The sequence below is a fragment of the Chelonia mydas genome, chromosome 1 (genome assembly GCF_015237465.2).
Source record: "Chelonia mydas isolate rCheMyd1 chromosome 1, rCheMyd1.pri.v2, whole genome shotgun sequence".
In the NCBI taxonomy this organism is placed as follows: domain Eukaryota; kingdom Metazoa; phylum Chordata; order Testudines; family Cheloniidae; genus Chelonia; species Chelonia mydas.
The window spans coordinates 10,552,088-10,576,093 of record NC_057849.1 but is presented as its reverse complement, the minus strand read 5'-3'; the positions used below and the strand labels follow the sequence as shown (position 1 = coordinate 10,576,093).

The window sequence follows — 24,006 nt, the reverse complement described above, 5'->3', positions numbered from 1 at the left end:
GGGACATTTCACCAACATCAACTTGGGATGGCCGGGAAAGGTACATGACACTCGTATCTTCAGGAACTCTGGTCTGTTTCAACAGCTGCAGGAAGGGACTTACTTTCCAGACCAGAAAATAACCACTGGGGATGTTGAAATGCCTATAGTTGTCCTTGGGGACCCAGCCTACCCCTTAATGCCATGGCTCATGAAGCCATACACAGGCAGCCTGGACAGTAGTCAGGAGCTGTTCAACTACAGGCTGAGCAAGTGCAGAATGGTGGTAGAATGTGCATTTGGGCATTTAAAAGTGCGCTGGCGCAGTTTGCTGACTCGGTTAGACCTCAGCGAAACCAATATTCCCTTTGTTATTACTGCTTGCTGTGGGCTCCACACTATCTGTGAGAGTAAGGGGGAGGTGTTTATGGTGGGGTGGGAGGTTGAGGCAAATTGCCTGGCTGCTGATTATGCGCAGCCAGACACCAGGGCGGTTAGAAGAGTACAGGAGGGTGCGGTGCACATCAGAGAAGCTTTGAAAACCAGTTTCATGACTGGCCAGGCTATGGTGTGAAAGTTCTGTTTGTTTCTCCTTGATGGAACCCACCCCCCCCGGGTTCACTCTACTTTCCTGTAAGCTAAGCACCCTCCCCTCCCCCATTCGATCACCGCTTGCAGAGGCAATAAAGTCATTGTTGCTTCACATTCATGCATTCTTTATATATTCATCACACAAGTAGGGGGATAACTGCCAAGGTAGCCCGGGAGGGGTGGTGGAGGAGGGAAGCACCAGGTGGAGTGGTGGAGGAGGGAAGGACAAGGCCACACAGCACTTTAAAACTTATTGAATGCCAGCCTTCGGTTGCTTGGGCAATCCTCTGGGATGGAGTGGCTGGGTAGCCGGAGGCCCCCCCCGACCGCGTTCTTGGGCGTCTGGGTGAGGAGGCTATGGAACTTGGGGAGGAGGGTGGTTGGTTACACAGGGGCTGTAGTGGTGGTCTGTGCTCCTGCTGCCTTTCCTGCAGCTCACCCATACTCTGGAGCATATGAGTTTGATCCTCCAGCAGCCTGAGCATTGACTCCTGCCTTCTTTCAGCAAGCTGACGCCACCTACCATCTTCAGCCCGCCACCTCTCCTTGTGGTCATATTGTGTTTTCCTGCACTCTGAGATTGTCTGCTTCCACGTATTTTGCTGTGCTCTGTCAGTGTGGGAGGACAGCATGAGGTCAGAGAACATTTAATCATGAGTGTGTTTTTTTCGCCTTCTAATCTTCACTAGGCTCTGGGAAGGAGAAACATATGCAGCTGGTGGAGGAAAAAAAAGGGAGAGGGGTTGTTAAAAGGACACATTTTATAGAACAGTGGGTACACTCTTTCACAGTAAACCTTGCTGTTAACATTACATAGCACATGTGCTTTCATTACAAGGTTGCATTTTGCCTCTTATTGAAGGTATGCCGGTTTGGTGTGAGAGATCACTCACGCAGGGCCGGGCAACAGAATTCAGCTTGCAGGCAGCCATTTTAAGCCACAGTCTTTTGGCTTTTTCAACCTTCATAACATGTGGAAATGGTTTCAAACACAGCGCCCTCATTTCCCATACGAAGTAGCCGTTGGGTTGGCCATTTAAAAGGAGGGGCTGCGGTTTCTAGGTTCACGTGCAGCAGAAACCCATCCACCCCCTCCCCACACACACACACATTTCTCTGAGATGATGTCTTCACCCCTCCCTCCACCACCTGGCTAACAGCGGGGAAGATTTCTGTTCAGCCACAGGCAAACAGCCCAGCAGGAATGGGCACCTCTGAATGTCTGCTTAGTAAAACCACCCTATTTCAACCAGGTGACCAGAAATGATATCACTCTCCTGAGGGTAACACAGAGAGATAAAGAACGGATGTTGTTTGAATGCCATAAACACCCGGACCGTATGCTGCAATGCTGTGTTCTGCAATGATTCCCGACTACGTGCTACTGATCTGGCGTGATAAAGTGTCCTACCATGGAGGACGGAATAAGGCTGCCCTCCCCAGAAACCTTTTGCAAAGGCTTTGGGAGTACATCCAGGAGAGCTTTATGGAGATGTCCCTGGAGGATTTCCGCTCCATCCCCAGACACATTAACAGACTTTTCCAGTAGCTGTGCTGGCCGCAAATGCCAGGGCAAATTAATCATTAAACACGCTTGCTTTTAAACCATGTACAATATTTACAAAGATACACTCACCAGAGGTCCCTTCTCTGCCTTCAGGGTCCTGGAGCCTGCCTTGGGTGGGTTCGGGGGGTACTGGGAACAGGTCCAGAGTGATAAACAGATCCTGGCTCTTGGGGAAACTGGTTTCTCCGCTTCCTTGCTGCAAGCTATCTATAACCTCATCATCATCATCTTCCTCGCCCCCAAAACCCGCTTCCATGTTGCCTCCCACTCCTTCGATGGAGTCAAAGCACAGGGTTGGGGTAGTGGTGGCTGCACCCCCTAGAATGTCATGCAGCTCATCATAGAAGCAGCATGTCTGGGGCTCTGAACCGGAGTGGCCGTTTGCCTCTCTGGTTTTTTGGTAGGCTTGCCTGAGCACCTTAATTTTCAAACGGCACTGCTGCAGGTCCCTGTTATAGCCTCTGTCCTTCATGCCACTGGAGATTTTTTCAAATATTTTGGCATTTCTTCTTTTCGAACGGCGTTGTGCCAGCACAGATTCGACTCCCCATACAGCAATCAGATCCTGTACCTCCCGTTTGCTCCATGCTGGCGCTCTTCGGTGATTCTGGGACTGCATGGTCTCCTGTGATGATGAGCTCTGCATGGTGACCTGTGCGGGTGAGCTCGCCATGCTGGCCAAACAGGAAATGAGATTCAAAAGTTTGCAGGCCTTTTCCTGTATACCTGGCCAGTGCATCTGAGTTGAGAGCGCTGTCCAGAGCGGATAGCTCCCGGAGGCCAATACCACCGAATTGCATCCACAGTACCCCAAATTCGACCCGGCAAGGCCGATTTCAGCGCTAATCACTCGTCGGGGTGGAGTAAAGAAATTGATTTTAAGAGCCCTCTAAGTCGAAAAATAGGGCTTCATCATGTGGATGGGTGCAGGGTTAAATCAAGATAATGCTGCTAAATTCAACCTAAACTTGTAGTGTAGACCAGGCCTAAGGCCTTGGCGGGGGTGCCCTTTCAGATACCTTTCTCCTGTCATGGGTGGGGGATCTGATGTACGCATTCCCACCAATTCTGCTGATCATCAGGGTCTTATCAAAAATCAAAAGTGACAAGGCTCGAGTCATTATGATCGCCGCGGTGTGGCATCGCCAGCACTGGTTTGGCACGCTCATGGATCTGGCCATGGCTGCTCCATGGCCACTGTCCAGTTTCCCAGACCTAATCTCACAGGCTCACGGTCGGCTCCTGCACCCAAACCTTCCCTCTCTTCACCTCATGGCTTGGCTGCTGTGTGGATCAACCCAGAGGAACAGGCCTGCTCTAGTCAGGTACAGCAGGTTCTCTTGGAAATCAGAAAGCCCTCCACCCGAGCGACTTACCTGGCAAAGTTGAAGCAGTTTTCCTGCTGAGGGTTGGAGCGAAGCATCTCCCCGACCCGGTCATCTCTGCAGTTCTTCCTGGATTGTCTGCTCCATCTAAAGCACGAAGGCCTCATGCTTTCTTCCATCAAGGTGCACTTGGCAGCCATATCAGCCTTCCACCCACATGTCCAGGGCAAATTGGTGTTCTTGCATGAGATGTCGATCCGGTTCTTAAAGGGCCTTGAAAAGCTCTTACTGCTGGTCCAGGATTCGGTTCCCCATGGGATCTCAACCAGGTCCTCTCTAGGCTCACAGGCCTGCCCTTTGAGCCTATGGCTTCTTGTTTCATTTCCCATCTGTCGTAGAAAGTTGCTTTCCTTGTAGCCATTACCTCGGCAAGGAGCGTATCTGAGATTAAGGCCCTGACTTCAGAGCCTCAGTATACAGTGTTCTACAAGGACAAGGTCCAGCTGCAACCTCATCTGGCTTTCCTGCCTAAGGTGGTGTCCCCTTTTCATGTCAACCAGGATATCTTCCTCCCAGTGTTCTGTCTGAAGCTGCAGTCAACCAATGAGGAGAGGCAGCTACACACATTGGATGTTCGGCATGCCATAGCATTCTACCTGGAGAGCCCCAAGCCCTTCCACAGACTGACCCAGCTCTTTATCACAACAGCGGACAGGATGAAGGGTCTCCCGGTGTCCTTGCAGAGGATCTCGAATTGGATTACCACCTGCATCCGGACCTGTTGTGAGCTGGCTTAGGCCAAGCCACTGCCTATAGTGAAGGCCCACTCCTCAGTGGCCTTCCTGGTGCATGTTACTATCCACGACCTCTGCAGGGCTGCAGCATGGTCTTTGGTACACATGTTCATGATGCACTACACCATCATCCAACAAACAAGAGATGACGCTGGATTTGGCAGAGCTGTGTTGCAATCAATATGTCAATGAACTCCTACCTGCCTCTGGTGGTACTGCTTGGGAGTCACCTACAATGGAACAGACATGAGCAAGCATTCAAAGAAGAAAAGACAGTTATCTTTTTTTGTAACTGGTGTCTTCGAGTTGTGTTACTCATGTTCATTCCATGACCCGCCCTCCTTCTGAACTGTCAGAGTTTCTGACAAGAAGGAACTAAGGGTGGGGGGAACCGGTAGCATCCCTTATACCACGGCATACATGCACCACTCCAGAGGGCACCAGAGCCAGTCCCCTACGTTACCAATGAGGGAAAAACTTCCAGCACCGGTGCATGTGTCAAGCACACACATCTACAATGGAATGGACATGAGCAACACATCTTGAAGAACACCATTTACAAAAAAAGGTAACTGTTTTTTAAAATCAGTAATGTAGAAGAGAACATAAAATCAGCATTGATAAAGTTTGCCAATGACACCAATGGGAGGAGTGGTAAATGTTGAGGACAGGTCACTGATACAGAGCAGTCTAGATTGTTTGGTAAGCTGGGTACAAGCAAACAATGCATGTTTTAATATTGTTAAATGTAAACGTATAACTCTAGAAACAAAGAATGTAGGCCATACTTACGGGATGGGGGACTCTATCCCGGAAAGTGGTGACTCTGAAAAAAATTTGGCCATTGTCAAGGTTCCTTCCCCACTCTGAACTCTAGGGTACAGATGTGGGGACCTGCATGAAAGACCCCCTAAGCTTATTCTTACCAGCTTAGGTTAAAAACTTCCTCAAGGTACAAACTTTGCCTTGTCCTTGAACCCTAGGCTGCCACCACCAAGCGTGTTAAACAAAGAACAGGGAAAGAGCCCACTTGGAACATCTTCCCCCCAAAATATCCCCCCAAGCCCTACACCCCTTTCCTGGGGAAGGCTTGATAAAAATCCTCACCAATTTCCATAGGTGAACACAGACCCAAACCCTTGGATCTTAAGAACAATGAAAAAGCAATCAGGATCTTAAAAGAAGAATTTTAATTAAAGAAAAAGTAAAAGAATCACCTCTGTAAAATCAGGATGGTAAATACCTTACAGGGTAATCAGATTCAAAACATAGAGAATCCCTCTAGGCAAAACCTTCAGTTACAAAAAGACACAAAAACAGGAATATACCTTCCATTCAACACAACCTATTTTACCAGCCATTTAACAAAAGGAAATCTAACGCATTTCTAGCTAGATTACTTACTAACTTAACAGAAGTTCTGAAGAGCATTCCTGACCTGGTCCCAGCAAAAGCATCACACAGATAGACAGGCCCTTTGTTCCCCGCCCCACTCCAGCTTTGAAAGTAATTTGTCTCCTCATTGGTCAATTTAGGCAGGTGCCAGCGATGTTATCTTAGCTTCTTAACCTTTTACAGGTGAAAGGGTTTTGCCTCTGGCAAGGAAGGATTTTATAGTACTGTATACAGTAAGGTGGTTACCCTTCCCTTTATATTTATGACAGCCATCATGGCAGATAATCAGCTGACCTCCCAGTGTGGTGCTCTGGCCAAAAGGGCTAATGTGATCCTTTGATGCATAAATAAGGGAGTCTCATGTATGAGTAGAGAGGTTATTTTACCTCAGTATTTGGCACTGCTGCAACCACAGGCATGCAGGAGTGAAATCAGGAAGGCCAAATCACACTTGGAGTTGCAGCCAGCAAGGGATGTTAAGAGTAACAAGAAGGGTTTCTACAGGTATGTTAGCAACAAGAAGGTGGTCAGGGAAAGTGTGGGGAGGCAACCTAGTGACAGAGGATATGGAAAAAGCTGATGTACTCAATGCTTTTTTTGCCTGTCTTCACAAACAAGGTCAGCTCCCAGACTACTGCACTGGGCAGCACAGTATGGGGAGGACATGACCAGCCCTCTGTGGAGAAAGAAGTGGTTCAGGACTATTTAGAAAATCTGGACAAGCACAAGTCCATGGGGCTGAATGCACTGCATCCAAGGATGCTAAAGGAGTTGGCGGATGTGTTTGCAGAGCCATTGGCCATTATCTTTGAAAACTCATGGTGATCGGGGGAGGTCCCGGAGGAGTGGGAAAAGGCTAATGTAGTGCCCATCTTTAAAAAAGGGAAGAAGGAGAATCCAGGGAACTACAGGCCAGTCAGCCTCACCTCAGTCCCTGGAAAAATCATGGAGCAGGTCCAATTATGAAGCACTTAGAGGAGAGGAAAATGATCAGGAACAGTCAGCATGGATTCACCCAGGGCAGGTCATGCCCAACTAACATAATTGCCTTCTATGATGAGATAACTGGCTCTGTGGATGTGGGGAAAGCAGTGGATGTGTTATTCCTTGACTTTAGCAAATCTTTTCATATGGTCTCCCACAGTATTCTTGCCAGCAAGTTAAGGAAGTATGGACTGGACGAATGGATGATAAGGTGGACAGAAAGCTGGCTAGGTTGTCGGGCTCAACAGGTAGCAATCAATGGCTCCATGTCTAGTTTGCAGCCGGTATCAAACGGAGTGCCCCAAGGGTCAGTCCTGGGGCCGGTTTTGTTCAATATCTTCATAAATGATCTGGAGGATGGGGAGGATTGCACCCTCAGCAACTTTGCAGATGACACTAAACTGGGAGGAGTGGTAGATACGCTGGAGGGTAGGGATAGGATACAGAGGGCCCTAGACAAATTAGAGGATTAGGCCAAAAGAAATCTGATGAGGTTCAACAAGGACAAATGCAGAGTCCTGCACTTAGGATGGAAGAATCCCATGCGCTGCTACAGACTAGGGACTGAATGGCTAGGCAGCAGTTCTGCAGAAAAGGAAAGAGAAGCTGGATATGAGTCAACAGTGTGCCCTTGTTGCCAAGAAGGCTAATGGCATTTGGGGTTGTATAAGTAGGAGCATTGCTAGCAGATTGAGGGATGTGATCATTCCCCTCTATTCGGCATTGGTGAGGCCTCATCTGGAGTACTGTGTCCAGTTTTGGGCCCCACACTACAAGAAGGATGTGGAAAAATTGGAAAGAGTCCAGCAGAGGGCAACAAAATGATTACGGGACTGGAGCACATGACTTACGAGGAGAGGCTGAGGGAACTGGGATTGTTTAGTCTGCAGAAGAGGAGAATGGGGGGGGATTTGATAGCTGCTTTCAACTACCTGAAAGGGGTTTCCAAAGAGGATGGATCTAGACTTTCTCAGTGGTAGCAGATGACAGAACAAGGAGTAATGGTCTCAAGTTGCAGTGGGGGAGGTTTAGGTTGGATATTAGGGCAAACTTTTTCACTAGGAGGGTGGTGAAGCATTGGAATGGGTTCCCTAGGGAGGTGGTGGAATCTCCTTCTTCAGAGGTTTTTAAGGTCAGGCTTGACAAAGCCGTGGCTGGGATGATTTAGTTGTGTATTGGTCCTGCTTTGAGCAGGGGGTTGGACTAGATGATCTCCTGAGCTCCCTTCCAGGGAAAGGTATAACGTGATCCATTGGCTGGAAATTGAAGCTAGACAAATTCAGGCTCAAAATAAAGTGTAAATTTTTAACAAGGGAAGGTAATCAACCATTGCAATGACTTACACAAGGGTCATGGTGCATTCTCCCTCACTGACAATTTTAAAATTAAGATTGTAATTTTTTGAAAAGAATATGCTCTAGGAATTATTTGTGGGAGGTTTTATAGCCTAAGTGATAGTGTAGGTGAGACTAGATGACCACAATGGTCCCTTCTGGGCTTGGAATTTATGCATGAAGGAAAAAGTTCACTTATACAATGTGCCTGACCATGAAATATAATTGTCATTTGTCACTAGCTGTAGTTGTAGTTGTTCAGCCTCTGTGAAAATTATATTGATTAAGGCTGGATGAATCCACTCAAGATTGAGGAAGGGGTCTTAAATTATATCTAGAAGAATATGTTCTGTAATAAAATCCACAGACTGCCTCCTGTTGGCATCGGTTCTGCACCAATACATTGTGGATTGTTTTCTGAAAACACCCACTCAATATGCAGCAACAGTCACAAAAGCTAACAGAATGTTGGGAGTTAGGAAAGGAATAGATAATAAGACAGAAAATATCATATTGCCTCGGTATAAATCCATGGTACACCCACATCTTGAAGACTGCACACTGATGCAGTTGCTATGTCTCAAAAAAGATATATTGGAATTGAAAAAGACACAGAAAAGGACAACAAAAATCATTAGGGGTATGGAACAGCTTCCATATGAGAACAGATTAATGAGAATGAGACTTTTCAGCTTTGAAAAGAGATGACTCATGGGGGATATGATAGAGGTCTATAAAATCATGACTGGTATGTAGATTGTAAATAAGGAAGTGTTATTTATTCCTTATCTTAACACAAGAACTAGGGGTCACCAAATTATATTAACAGGCAGCAGGTTTAAAACAAACAAAAGGAAGTATTTCTTCACAAACTGCACAGTCAATCTGTGGAACTCTTTGCCAGAGGATGTTATGAAGGCCAAGACTATAACCAGGTTTAAAAAGGAACTAGATAAGATCAAGGAGGATAGGTCTATCAATGGCTGTTAACCAGGATGGGCATGGATGGTTTTCCTAACCTCTGTTTGCCAGAAGATGGGAATGGATGACAGTGGATGGATCACTTGATGATTACCTGTTCTGTTCATTCCCTCTTGGAGCACCTGGCATTGGCCACTGTTGGAAGACAGGATAGTGGCTAGATGGACTATTGGTCTGATCTAGTATGGATGTTCTTATGTTCTAATACATATTTTGCTCATATTTATAAGTTATTATTATATAATAAATAAGGCTAAGATTTAGTCATGTGGATTTTTAGTAAAAGTCATACACAGGTCATGGGCAATAAACAAAAATTCATGGCCCCATGACCTGTCCATCATTTGTACTATAAATACCCCTAAATCTTTGGTGTTCTGGGGGGCTCTGGGGGTGCAGCTGCTGCTCTGGAGGGGTTTTTTTGGGGCACCCACTGGTACTGGGGGGGTCTCTGGGGCACCCACTAGTGCTGGGGGGGGGCCCTCTGGGGTACCCATTGGTGCTCAGGCAAGGGGCTCTGGGACACCTGCTGGTGCTCAGAGTGGAGGCTCCATGGTACCTGCTGGTGCTTGGGGGGAGAGGGGCAGCCTGGGACAGCAGCAGCCACTGCTTGCTGGGGGTGGTCCTGCCAGCCCCAGACCACGGCAGCCGCTGCTGGTGGGAAGCAGCCCCGCCAGCCCGGGACCGCGGCAGACACTGCTGGTGGGAGATGGCCCAGAACCGCCACTGTTGCTGGTGGGGGGGTGGTGTGGCTGGCCCCAGATCCGCCAGAGCTGCTCGGGCGACCATGGAGTCAATTGCTCTTGCTGGCTGTAGAAGTGATGGAGGTCCCAGAAAGTCATGGAATCTGTGACTTCCATGACCTCTGTGACAGACTCGCAGCTGTAATAATAGATAATAAAAGGCTTGAAGCTAAAATAGGGAATTATAGTAGCTAATTTGTGAGTTCTTAATTTTCTAGAAATTATTAGCTATTTTTAAAATAGGCTATGGAATTTCATGGTTGTGACTGCTTCAAAAATATTTCTGTGCAGCAGCAGTTACTATACCAATTCCTTGCTTAGAAATCATTAGCTATGTCACTCTCCAGTATAATTTGGGTGATTTGAAAACTACTAGAAAAATTGTTATGGGGCACATATTGAGCTACAGGAGAGAAATAATAAGATCATCTTCTGCCTTTCATATTGTATTTACTTAACTATTTCTATCTCTAATTACATAGTGAGATATGAATACCTAAAAAGAAGAAACTAGCCAAGCCTATACTCTGATATTATTACAAGTTTAGGTGATGTATGTATATACATGCAGTGGAGGGGAATCACAGCTGTAGCTCATATTGTAGACATAGCCATAAATACAGAGCTGGATTTACTTCAGCTAAATGCACTGACAGGGTAAAAATGCTCCTGCACAGGGGCTCGATGAACAGACATTTATAACGTAAAACAATCCCTAGAGCGACTCCAGCTAGAGTGGTACTAAAAAACCCTTGATACACCTCCAGAAATGTTTGTGCCAAACGTGTCGCTATAATGCCAGGGTGGATGTAGTTACATTGCTGTGGGCCATATATGACTCTGCAGTGCGGATACTCAAAGGAGGGTTTGTTAAGCACATATTTGCATGGATGGGAGCTCAGACACCTGTAAACTCTGTAGTGTAGATAGACCCTTAATAGGTGTCCCTGCATTTGTCTGTATTAAAATGGGCTTAGTTAACTAAGCAATCCAGATAGTTCTGTGTAACGGAACTGTCTTTATTATAAACTTTACTAGTGATGAGAAACCAATTTAAAATGATTCAAGATCAAATATGCCTACTGGCGGGGGGAGACCCAAAACGAACAAAACTAGAAATGTTTCAAGTAGAGAAACAACATGAAGAAAGAAAATCTCCACACTCTGAATGGAGGTGAATGCATGAGTGAGAATCCAAACATAATGTAATCTTCTCTTCTCTAAAAATAATCCCAACCATTATTCCCACTCTTGCAGAGCTAGACGCTCAAATAAGGCTGCAATGAGTAGCAATCAGCTTAAGTGGTGATTTGATCAGCCTGTAACATTGGGAGATGATTTCTGATAGTAGAAGATTCTCTAGTCTACCAGACACAGAGATAACAAGACTTAATGTCTGGAAATTGAAGCTAAATAAATTCAGGCTGGTAAATTTTAACAAGGAAGTTAATTAACCATTGGAACAACTTATGAGGGGACATGGTGAAGTTTTTTAATCAAGATTGGATGAGTTCCTAAATGATATGGTCACTCCAAACTGAACATGAGCTTCCAATGTGATACTGTGGCCAAAAAGGCTAATGTGATCTTTGGATGCTTAAACAGGAATCTTCAGTAGGAACAGAATAGTTGCCTCTGTATTGGGTACTGGTGCAACCACTACTGGAATACTGCGTCCAGTTCTGGTGTCTACAATTCAAGGAGGATGTTTGATAAACTGGAGAGGGTTCAAAATGCCACCATGAGAATGATTAAAGGATTAAAAACATGCCTTATAGCAATAGACTCATGGAGCTCAATCTATTTAGCCTCAACAAAGAGAAAGTTAAGGAGTGACTTCATCACAAACTGTAAGTATCTACATGGAGAACAAATATTTGACAGTGGACACTTCAATCTAGATCAAAGGGTGAAAATCCTGACAGAATATATTCAGAGGAGCAAAATCACAGAAATATAATTGTCATGAAAATGGAAAAAGTAAATGAATAACAAAAAATGAGACGTGAAATGATATGTAGGCATATTTGTGTGAATCACAGTTAATTTGGAAAGATTTTTTCATGAAACATCTGCTGCTGTTTAAAGATCTCACATAGAATTAATTCTCTGTTCAGAATGGAGATTCTAAGATGTTTTGGTCTTTTTACTCCTAGTTTCGCCACGAAGATTCCAATGAAACTTTGTTGACATTGAAGATGCTCCAGTATGTACATTTAACAGACGAGGTGAGTTATTTACTCTTATTTATTATGGGCACAAATGTGACTGACATTATACATCTGCACTGGGGAATTGGGACATAAGAGGCCCTCTTAGCCTCTACACAGGTTACCTGTGTAGACTGTTGCATCTCTGGTGTAGATTAAGTCCAAATGATGTATCACCTTCTTTCCCATTGAAAGCAGAGCCTGTCATAATTTGAGGAGGAATTCTGTATTTTGGAAGAAATCAAGCCAGCTTTGTTTCCATGCTCCCACTAATTATCATCTTCATACCCTGTTCAAAAGTTCTAACTGTTTTATCTACTAGGTCATTGGAAACTGATGGTAAGGGGAAATTTAAATATGTTTTATCGCATTGCTGTTGTTGCTCCACTTTAGGTGAGTCTGCATCCTTGCACCTGTGATCAGAGCTTCTTAGTAGTGGTGCCCATTTGGGCCGTACGTACCCCCTCCCCCCATTTCGTGTTGCCCCCTGGCGGCTATATGGCACTGTGCGGCCAAACTGCCCTCAGTTCCTTCTCCACCGTCTTTGGCCTCAGATGGAGCCCTTGGCAGCACCTCCTTAGTTTCTTCATGTTTACCTTTTAGAGTTAGTATTAGTATAGTTATACAGTAGAGTTAGCTATAGCTACCCTCCTCTCCCCCATTTATTTCTTTTTAAAAAATCAATTATTAGTTACTGGTAAAATTCTGTTCACCCTTATAGAGTAGTCTAGTTTTCACTTCCTTTACTTGAGGGTGATCCCATGTATGATGAAATGAAGTTGACCTCACATTTAATGATCTCAAATTCATGCTTAGGATTCCTGTTGCTGATGCAGTAGTAGGTGGACCAATTGAACAAACTGTGTTTAGTAGCCTTCCATCCAAGGGAAGGTTCTTGTTGTGCCACTTTCCCTTTAGAGATTACCTTTCCTGTTTCCTGCAGGCATGGAGTAGAACCACTGTTCAGCAAAACATAGTCTATCTGCGATGGTGGTACAGACCCCACACTGTAGAAGCCATGAAAGAGTTGATAAGTGGATCAGTTATGTCTCCAGCCACAACTGTGTCCAATTAGCATCAGCTCAGATAAAAGTCTCCAATTTAGGCAGAATACATGGCTGCCAGAGAGGCTGAGAGCTTGAGGAAATGGGCAGCAGCAGACTGGGAAGAAGCGGCCCAAGGAGACAGATCTCTGTGGGGAGAGGATTAGAGAGTAGCTCTGTGAAAGATGCTTGTAAACAGGCATAGATGGAAGCAACCCAGGGAAGCAGCAGGGGATTGTATGAAGCAGACTTTAGCTGATTAACACAGGGACCCTGGGCTGGAATCCAGAGGGGAGAGAGGATTAGCCTGGGTTCCCCTCCCACTCTCCACAGAAGAGAGGTGTGAGCCTCAGGAGTAAATGGGCAAGGAAAACTGAGCCTAAATTAGGTCTGAAGGCCTGGTCAAAGGTCATTAGACTTTAGATTTATTTGGACTTTTTGTTTCCCTGGGAGGGATGAGGCTCTAAATGACTTGGTCCAGCAGCTAGGTCAAAAGAAGGGACAGAGCATCTAGTGGCCAGAGCTGCTGCTGGCGGGAGGCAACAGAAAAAGGAGCTGCTATGCCATGTCTAGCCATGAGGCGACATAGCAATCTGCGCCTGGTCTGGAGCTCACCAACTTCCAGTCATCAGGTACCTGAAAAGGCTTCTGAATTTAAAACCTCCATTTAAAAATCAACGGAGTAAAGAAACAGCCCTCACTGCACCCCCACCTTCCTCTGGGCTCCCCTTGCTAGCGAGCACTGTGCTACGTGTCTGGGAAGATGGGAGCTCCCCTGCCCTGTCACTAAGTTTCCACTGATTCCCTGCCATGTTAAGGGATCTGGATGATGAGGAGGAGGTTTTTCTCAGCTGCCCCCTCGGCTCCTTTGCCCTTTAACTACATGCAGAAGGAAAGGAAACCTTGGATTTTTGGGGGGAGGTGTGAGTGGGAGAAACAGGCCTTACCTGGTCTAGGGCTGTTGTTTTCAGGTCTGTCCGTTCTCCCTTGCTGAAAAGACCCTATAAATATCAATGGGATCATAAGAGCCATTATAAATAGCTTTTAAAATAATTGTATTTTTCAAAATGTCAGGACATACTTATTTAAAAGATGCTTTACCAGAAACTTGAACTTTGGAAATCTGTAAGGGTTTTTTTTTTTTAAAATAAAAAGTTGAGTGTCCCTCTAAAAAGTTTTACTTCGTATTAGTGCAGTTAATACATAGGTCTTCTATCAAGCCTCATTTAGTTCAGCCTTCTGCTAACATACTGTTGGATTGTTCTCTGCAATATAATTTTAAGTCATTAATGGTAATCCCCCGACTCAGTTACAGGAAGCACCATCCATGAGGTCCCCAGAGCTGTGCACAAGAGTGGTGATGTCATGTTAATGCATGAGAAAGTACAAGTGTCCATCACCAAAACAGAACAGAGAAACTGGCTGTATACAAAGTACTGCCAAACGCAAAAGTAAACAAAAGAAAGAAATAGATATTTTTCTGATAAATTCTTTCAGCTTTAGTAATCATGAGTGTTGTTTGTAACTATAACATGTAAACATTTTTCCAGACAGAAATGAGATTTTTCAGATCAACAGTGTCCCTTTAATATTATGATTTTATTTTGAGCTCCAATGCAGCTTCTGTGGCTGAAGAGGTAAACTGGAACACAGACTGGGGAGTGACACCAGCAGTGTGGATTATATGAAGGATTATATGGTTATATATAGCTTCAAAGTGTTACATGTAGATGATTTTTTTTTTAATATTTATGTTTTTAGATGTACCGTCCATTTGGCCTTCATGTTGTTCTGATTGCATTAGAGCTTTGGACAGAAAGGGATCTCATTACAATTACTCATCTTTTGGAACAGGTTATTGTATTTTATTCAACCTATGTTGGAAAATTCCTGATGGGCCGTGTACATTTCGACCACACACAATTAATTGTGTAAGATTCTTTTATTTTAAACTTTAAAAATATAGTAATACTGTTCTTTATATTTATAACTGTCAATATTAAATTCAGACCTTGAAGATATTCTGCAAGATTTTGTTTGGAAACTAGACAAAGTACCCCCACCCCCAAATGTATCCATTATTCTCCTGCATAGCCCAGCTAGCCATTGCAACATTAGGTTTTCCCTTGGGTTCTGTAGCCTAAGAAGCGTGCGCAGCTTGATAGTCTCCACCTACTTGGGAAAATCCTCAGTTCATTCTACCTCTTATGCAACAGCACAGATGGCTTCCAGACCTCCAGACCCTCATAGTACAAAGCAAATGTGAAACCCTGCTCAAATTCTAAATGTTTGGCCAGTCCTACAGTTTCTTATTCAGTTTGTTTCTTGTAATTGATTTTTTGGGGCAGATTTGCTCAGACTTCAGTTCTACATCACTCTGCTTTATTCACTATTCATGAACCAGGGTCCCAGTATGCAAACGTTCATAGATTATAAATCCAGATGCGACCGTTTGATGTCTTGTCTAACCTGCATAACACAGGTCATAGGACTTGCTTGAATTAATTCTTGTTTGAACTAGAGCATTGTGGTAGGAAGAGGTCCTGAGACATAAGCCCTTGTATCAGAGGCCTGGTATGAGGCAGGACCTGCTCACAGAATCTGGCAAGAACAGAGCTGATATTGCAGAAATACACATTCCTAAGAAGTGCTGGTCACAGAGTACTCACGCAAACACATCCCGATATCAAGTGGTACCAGAACATGTCAATATCAAGGATAGTATAAAAACATTCCCCAAGGGTAACAGGAACACACTGACCCCTCCTAAAAGATAAGGTCAGGATAACAGTACATAATAAAGGTGTTTTGATGGAACCAACATGTACAAGGTAATGCATAATAACTAGCCATGTCAGGGGTCAGTAACTATGTCAGAGGGGGAGTACTAACTTGTTTGTATTGGGGTATAAAGATGTATCTCAGAGGGAGTATCTTTGTCTAGCCTAAGGAGGAACGGAAAGTCCCGCCGTTCCCCGAGCTCGTCTATTGTTACAGGCATACATGTATTAGTGGTCCGGTAGAGTCTGCGGGATACTAGTACTGTGCTTCTCAACAGTAAACCTGGCTGGGTGCCTTCATCCTTTAACAGAGCTTGTGGTGATTGGGTAGTTTTGCTCAAAGTCTGCTGTGCCAGCTGTCTGCGCATGGCTGGGGCAGCATACAAAGGGAACACATACACTCAGCCAAACAGCTATCAACATCTAACAACAAACATATCTTTTAGAAAAACATCCTATCTTGATTTTAAAATTGCCAGTGATGGAGAATCCACCACAATCTTTGATAAAATGTTCTCATGGTTAACTACCCTAACTTTTAAAATATTTGCCTTATTTATGTCTGCATTTGTCTAGCCTCAACTTCCAGCCATTGGATCTTGTTGGGGGAAAAGCACTCCTCCAGGTTCCCCGGGTTTTAAATGCTTCCTCACTTGCAGGTTTCAATACTTGTCTCAGATGGGCACTCACAGTGTGTCCACTAACTCGGCAAGAAACATATACCTCAGAAGTGCTTGTACTGCCACAACCTCAAAGCCCAGACCAGAAAGGTGAGAGACTTACAACTTAAACTCCTCCTCCTAAACTGAAACCCCATGCCTTGGCATTGGCAGAGCCAACTAAACACTCAGCACTGAGTGGCTCAGCACGTCTGCATCCAACGGCACCACCTTCTGAAAGCACCATGAATTCGGTACGCATGCCGGCACCCACAATCATGCTGCAAAAATTGGTACCGATAGATATGTCTTCTACGGTACCAATGCCACCAACAACACAACAATTCCTGCACCACAAAGACCTCATGGTCAATTTGACACCTGCATCCCCTATTCTCAGCACTGACACTGCCCCCGCATGGTCAGTATTGAGCCACCTCACAACTCCATCATGTTTTTCTCCACCATTTTCGAGCAATAAGAATTATGAGGACAGATATTCTCCTCAATGTTCTTCTCTGGGCCACGATCCACGAAGACCAGACCCTCCGCACAGGGGATATTACATTGACCCCAAAGACACACACTGGTACGGTTACCCATGGTTGCCACCAAGACCATTTCCCCCACCGTGGGCATATTGGAACCTATGGGCAACATACCCCCCACAACACAAACCTTCCAGCCCACCCAGGGTGAGCCTACATCATTCACCCATACCTTTGGTACCAGGACCATTGGAACCTATAGAAGAGAGGGCTGAAGAGGAGGAAGAACCCTCTGACCAGGAGATGGTGCCAGCAACCCACTTTTCTTCATCTTCCTCTGAGGACACCATAATGACACCAACTCCCAACACAAGAGATGATTTCAAACAATTTCAAGATCTCTACAAAAGAGTTGCGAGCTCACTAGACATCTCACTGGAAGAAGTTAAGGAGGCACAGCACAAACTCCTGGAGATTTTACATACATTGGCCTCTTCCAAAATCACGCTTCCTATGAATGATGCGATTATGGAGCCAATTAGGTCAATCTGGCAGACTCCAGCAGCGATCCCATCTACGTGCAAGAGGTTGGATAAAAAAATATTATGTATCAGCAAAGGAAACAGAATTCCTCTTCTTGCACCCTGCACCCAATTCATTGGTGATGGATGCAGTTCATGAACGGGGCAGACAACAACACCCCAAAAACATGCCCTATGACAAGAACTGGAAGAGGCTCAACCTCTTCAGCCATAAGGCATACTTGACTGCAATTCTACACCTGAGGATAGCCAACTATGAAGCGTTACTGGCCAAGTACAATCATAATAATTACGCCAAACTCTCAGAAATTATTGAATTTATTCCAGAATAGAAAAAAGAGCAATTCAGGTCCATAATATTGGAGGGACAATTAATAACCAGGACAGTACTGCAGTCTGCTCTGGACTCAGCGGACACAGCAGCGAGGTCTGTAGCCACTGAGGTGGTGATGAGAACGGCGTCTCGGTTCCATCAGTTTGACCATGTGCTTGATTGTTTGAACGGTGAATTGGGAGTGCTTTGTTCCAGATGGGCCTGATTGTTATGAAAAGGCAGCCAGTTGCGACCCAGCTGAGCCGCGAACAGCGGAGAGGCTAACAGAGGGAGTTTGACTGGGTGTTTGCCTGGGGAGAGCCCACTGAGGCTTTCGTCTTGCAGGTTTCTCTGAGTAGTTACTGCAACAGCTGAGGAAGCTCTTAGAAGGAAGGTAATATGGATGGTGAGCCATCAGCTGTTGTGACCTGCACAGGATGTGCCATGTTTGTCTTTTTTCCACAGGACAGAAGCAACCTTGTCTGTACAAAGTGCAAGCTGGTCTCCATATTGAAAGAGAAGGTTCAAGGTCTGGAGAATCATAGTATATCAGGGTTGGAAGGGACCTCAGGAGGTCATCTAGTCCAACCCCCTGTATCAACTCTGCGTTGCATAAGAGAAAATGAAGATTTGCTGGACAGACATCAGGATATGCTTCTTCGGGCACAACATTCTGAAGAATCAAAGCAGGATGTGGTTATGAGAAGAACATCATGGTTGCAGGCTTCGGGAATTCCAAAAGAACTACAGCTAAAAGTGGAGGACCTTCCCTTCGATAGGGATAAACTATTCTCGTCTCAAACAGACGATGTCCTCCATACCATGAAGGCCTCCCAAGCAATGCTGTGTACAGTAGGCGTACACCCACCACCTGACAAAACCCCTCGCTTTACACCATACCTGAGGTCACGAGACACCTCATTTAACCATCAACAACCAAGATACTTCACTCAGAACAGACCCAAACAACGGGCTCAGAGATGAGGAGCTCCACAGAACCAGGCCTCGTCCACCCGTCCATCTACATCTAAGGCACAATTCTGAAGTCTTGGTCAAGGGTATGCATGATGTCCCCGCACCTCTACTGCCAATAGATACCCAATCCCACAATTTTGGTCACTGCCTACGCCCATTTTACCATGCCTGGGCTGCGATAACCACAGATCAATGGGTTCATACAATCCAGCTACACCATTCCTTTCACAGCTATACCACTCCCCTCCCCCATCCCTCTCCAGGGCTCCTCTCATGAGCACCTTCTGCAACAGGAAGTAGACCACCTCCTACTGCTGGGTGCAGTAAAACCAGTATCACATCAATACTGAGGGAGGAGTTTTTATTCAAAATATTTTCTGATAGAGAAGAAAGGAGTGGGATGGAGACCAATCTTAGATCTCTGAAAACTCAACAGGTTCGTAAGCAACCACAGGTTCAAAATGGTCACTCTGGCCACAGTAATCCCAGCGCTAGGCGGGGGGGGACTGGTTTGCAGCCCTCGACCTCCAAGCTACATACTTCTGTATTACAATACGTCCTGCCCACATACAGTTCCTGAGGTTCACAGTAGGACCCAACCACTACCAATACAGGGTCCTTCTCTTCTGACTGTTCACTGCTCCCCGCATATTCTCAAAAATGCTTGTGGTAGTAGCAGCACAAAAAGAAATCCACCCTGGAACTAACCCAGCAATTGGAGTTTATCGGAGCCGACCTAGACTCCATACAAGCCAAGGCAATATTGCAAAACCACAGATTCACTACACTGACCAATCTTATTTCCACGGTGACTATCCGCCCACAAACTTCAGTGAGGACATGCCTTCAGATTCTGGGACATATGGCAGCTACGACTTTCATAGTAAAGTATGCCAGACTCCATATGTGCTGTCTGCAGCACTGGTTGAGCATGGTCTATGCACCCAGCAAACACTCTCTCAACAGACGTGTGACACTACCACTAAGGGTTATCCTCTCCCTACAGGTTTCAGAGTGGTAGCTGTGTTAGTCTGTATCAGAAAAAAAAACAAACAAAAACAAAAACGAGGAGTACTTGTGGCACCTTAGAGACTAACAAATTTTTTTGGGCATAAGCTTTCATTGGCTAAAACCCACTTCATCGAATGCATGCAGTGGAAAATACAGTAGGAAGATATATATACACAGAGAACATGAAAAAATGGGTGTTGCCATACCAACCCCTAAAACCAGCTTCTAGCCAGTGACCATGCCGCACACCTCCACCTCCCAAACTCATCCACCAAACTCCATCAGAGCCATGCCAACCCCAGCTGCCACCTGCAATGTCTATATCCCAGAAGGTCCCATGGTCACAACTCTCCCCATTCCAGCTTCCCTCTCTTCATCCAAATGCACCCCATATCGGACTGGCTGCCCCCTGGTTGCGACAAGCCAGGCATACCACATCACGTCCCCTTCCCCGACGCTTGCCTCACACCATTTACCTACCCGCAACTCAGGTGCGTGTAGCCTCCCTCCCTTGGCATCCTATCCCGTCTGCCCTGCGAGGCACCCAGCCAGCCACCCTGATGCACCAGCCTGGGCACGCCCCCACGCCACTGGCTCCCTTCACCCCATGATACACCCACAGCCCCCGCCCCATCTGTCCCTTCACTCTGCCATGGGCCCCCCACACACACCATGCAGCCCAGTCACACCGTCCTGGTGCCCCGCAACGTGCCCCCGCCCATTCAGTAGACAAAAGAAAGTAGAGAGTTTCCTGTATGTAGATTCCTGTCACCTATATGCCTAAGTGTAAGGTGTTTTGCCTTCTCTCTTTTATGTTCTAGTTCTTTGCATGCTGATTCCCAGTTGTACCACATGGTGTACACATACATGCCATGTGCCCAAGTTTCTAACAAGCATTTCCTTTTTCCTCACATGCCCAGTAGACCTCCTTATGCTCCTGACCAAGGGCATAAGAGGGAGTGTGCCTCACCAGTTTCTTCTTATCGCTTTGTGGCCTGAGACAGAATTCCTATGTTCACAGATTTCTCCAGATTTTTTTTTAGATAGAACTTGTAAATAGATTTCTAAAGTTTTTATTCTTTGTAGCTTTTATATGAGTATAGTCAGAGTTTTATATTCTTCTTAGTATAGCTTCAGAGGGGTAGCCGTGTTAGTCTGTATCAGCAAAAACAACGAGGAGTCCTTGTGGCACCTTAGAGACTAACAAATTTATTTGTGCATAAGCTTTTGTGGGCTAAAACCCACTTCATCAGATGCATGGAATAAAAAATGCAGTAGGCAGGTATATATATGTTACAGCACTTGATGTCAGCACTTGGTGTCCATTTATTCTTTTGTGTAGAGAAAAAAAAGAAGAAAAAAAGAATAAATGGACACAAATCAGACATCAAGAATTGTAACATTTAAACACCAGTAGGAGAGTGCTTCAATCTCCCTGGACACTCAATAACAGACTTTAAAGTGTCCATTCTTCAACAAAAAAAACCTTCAAAAACAGACTTCAACAAGAAACTGCAGAACTGGAATTAATTTGCAAACTTGACACCATCAGATTAGGCCTGAATAAAGACTGGGAGGGGCTGGGTCACTACAAAAAGTAATTTTCCCTCTGTTGATACTCACATCTTCTTGTCAACTGTTGGGAATGGGCCACATCCACCCTCGTTAGCACTACAAAAAGTAATTTTCCCCTCCCTTGATATTCACCCCTTCTTGTCAACTGTTGGGAATAGGCTACATCCACCCTGTCTGAATTGGCTTCGTTAGCACTGACCACTCCCCCCCCCCCATTTGATAAGGCAACTCCCATCTTTTCAGGTGCTGTAATATATATCCTGCCTACTGCATTTTTCACTCCGTGCATCTGATGAAGTGGGTTTTAACCCACAAAAGCTTATGCACAAATAAATTTGTTAGTCTCTAAGGTGCCACAAGGACTCCTCATTGTTTTTTAGTATAGCTTGGGTTTTATACCTTATTGGAGACTCCCTCCTCATAGTCTGAGATTATATTTAAGAGTCCAAGGGCTCAATAATTGTGTTTCCTGCCCTTGCTCCTTCACTGTCAGTGACAATCACATTCTCTGACTCTACTGCTTTTGCATATCTCTGCAAAGTGCAGAATTTGTGTCTTGTTTCCACCAAGACTTGGGCAAAGCTCATGACCTTCATCAAGGAAACACCTAATGGAGAAGATATGAGGCCCCACTCTGACCCAAGCCAGGGAAACCCCCCTGTATATCAGCCCCAACAGGTAAGCAGTGCCCCTCCAAGCACATGCTTAGGAGCGGAGTCTGCGGGTCCTGAGCCCAAGGACTCTTTCTCCATGGCTTCCCATGAGAGTAGGGTGCAAACTCTTGAGAGCAAGGACAGATCCCCATCCAGGACTGTCCATAAGAGGTGTGATCCCTCCCTGAGCCCATCGAAGTAGGGTGAGCCTTCATGCATGGATCCTAAGAGACCATCTGGAAGCCCCCAGGGCAAGTATGAAAGAAAGATCTTGTTCCATCAGTGATTCTCTCTGTGAAACACAAAGACAGTCATCTGCAGTGCAGGAATGCAGGTCTGGATCGGTCATTCACATCAGCTTGCTCACCCAAGGACTGCACTACCTCCCAAGGGGTACCAGAACAATCGGTCCTGACCGTCAGAACCCCCTGGACACCGGGATATACAGAGACATATATGACACTGGAGGATACCTTCCTCCATTATCCACAGTCTCCCATCCTCTCTGGCCCAGGCCTCCTCAGGGACATTGCTACACCGGAGGAGGATACCACTTCAGTTTCTCAGAAGCCGTCTCCACTCCAGCCATCAGGAATGAGTGCCCCAGTCCTGATTTCTCCACCATTGGAAGGAGAGAAGTTTTTGGACTCAGACTTGTCCGACCTTTTGGCCACTCATCCACCTCCTTGGAGAGAGACAAGTTCTGATGGTCAGTTGAGATCAAGGTGCTACCCCTCCAGATATGACTTCCCCAGGGACCGCCCGTACCCAATGCAAACAGGTCATCCACAATCAGCAGAACCCTTTTTCTGGCCTTATTGAGGCCCATGGGATCTCTATGACATAGCCCAGCCCAAGTAGGAATCCTACCACATTTTTCTTCTCAGCTCCCACTGGATCCATTAGAGTATGAAGAGGAGCATATTGACCCATATCTACAGGTACTGATAGTAGCAACGGGACTCTCATCCTTGTCTCCAGATGAAGCAGTCCCTCCTTCCTCTCCATCTCTTCTGGACAATTATAGGCAGTACCAGGAGCTACTGCAGAGGATTGCCAATGACTTTCTGATACTGATGGAGGAGGTCCAGGACCCACAACAGTCAACTCCTGGATATTTTGTAACCTGGAGGCCCAAGTAAGGTGGCGCTTCCAGGTAATGAGGCCATTATGGAGCTGATTAGATTGGCCTGACACATTTCAGCATTCTGTGCCCCCACATGTAAGAGTCGAGAGGTGCTCTTTTGTCCCCCATAAGGGAGCTGAATTTCTTTTCTCCCATCCAGCCCCCAACTACAACAGCAAAGGAACAACCTGATTAACAAGAACTAAAAGAGGTTGGATTTCTTGGGGAAATATGTCTTTTCTTCTACGGGACTGGAATTCCATATTGCTAACAATCAGATCTTGTTAGCAAAATATTGATTGTAACAGCTGTTTCAGGCTAGTGGACTTTAAGGACAACCCTGAGGACAGGGTCCAATTTTGGTCCTTCATTGAGGAGGCCAAGTTAGTGGCTAGAACATCCCTTCATGTTGCAGTGGATGCATCCAGAGACCTGGCCACTGGTATAATCATGAGGAGGAATTCTTAGCTACAGTCTTTGTGTTTCCCCAGGGAGGTCCAGAATACCATACAGGACCTTCCCTGTGATAAGTGGAATCTCTTCAATGAGAAATGGATGAGTTCCTGCACTTTTGAAAGAGCTCAAGATTGACTTTTCACTCCCTGGGGATTTACAGTCTGGTCCCAAGGAGAAAACACCAGAGACAAGGCCACCCCCTCCTCAAGCGTTCTACCACCAGCATCCGTTGATCATGACAGACAGTTGACTCTTCGAAATTATCGATCAAGGTCACTCTATCGAGTTTATCACTGTCTCCCTTCACAAACCCCCTTCCTGGTCCCCCTTCAGGGACCACTTTCACAGGGTGATTCTTCATCAGGTTGCAGACTCCCTCCTGCAGTGCATCTCATCTGAGTCTCAAGGTAGATGTTTCTGTTGACTGTATTTACTAGTTCCCAAAAACACAGAGAATGAAGACCCATTCTGGACCTTTGGCA

The 24,006-nt window shown here is 45.6% G+C and overlaps 1 protein-coding gene across 1 annotated transcript in view; it reads left to right on the top strand.

Moving 5' to 3' along the window:
* LOC114021339 (disintegrin and metalloproteinase domain-containing protein 20) overlaps positions 1 to 24,006 on the top strand; it is a 183,772-nt gene that overhangs the window by 42,678 nt on the left and 117,088 nt on the right. Inside the window, exons 8-9 of the mRNA XM_043527312.1 lie at positions 11,850 to 11,921; positions 14,708 to 14,877. Of these exons, the coding sequence (XP_043383247.1) occupies positions 11,850 to 11,921; positions 14,708 to 14,877 (242 nt within the window). The remainder of the gene's footprint in view (positions 1 to 11,849; positions 11,922 to 14,707; positions 14,878 to 24,006) is intronic.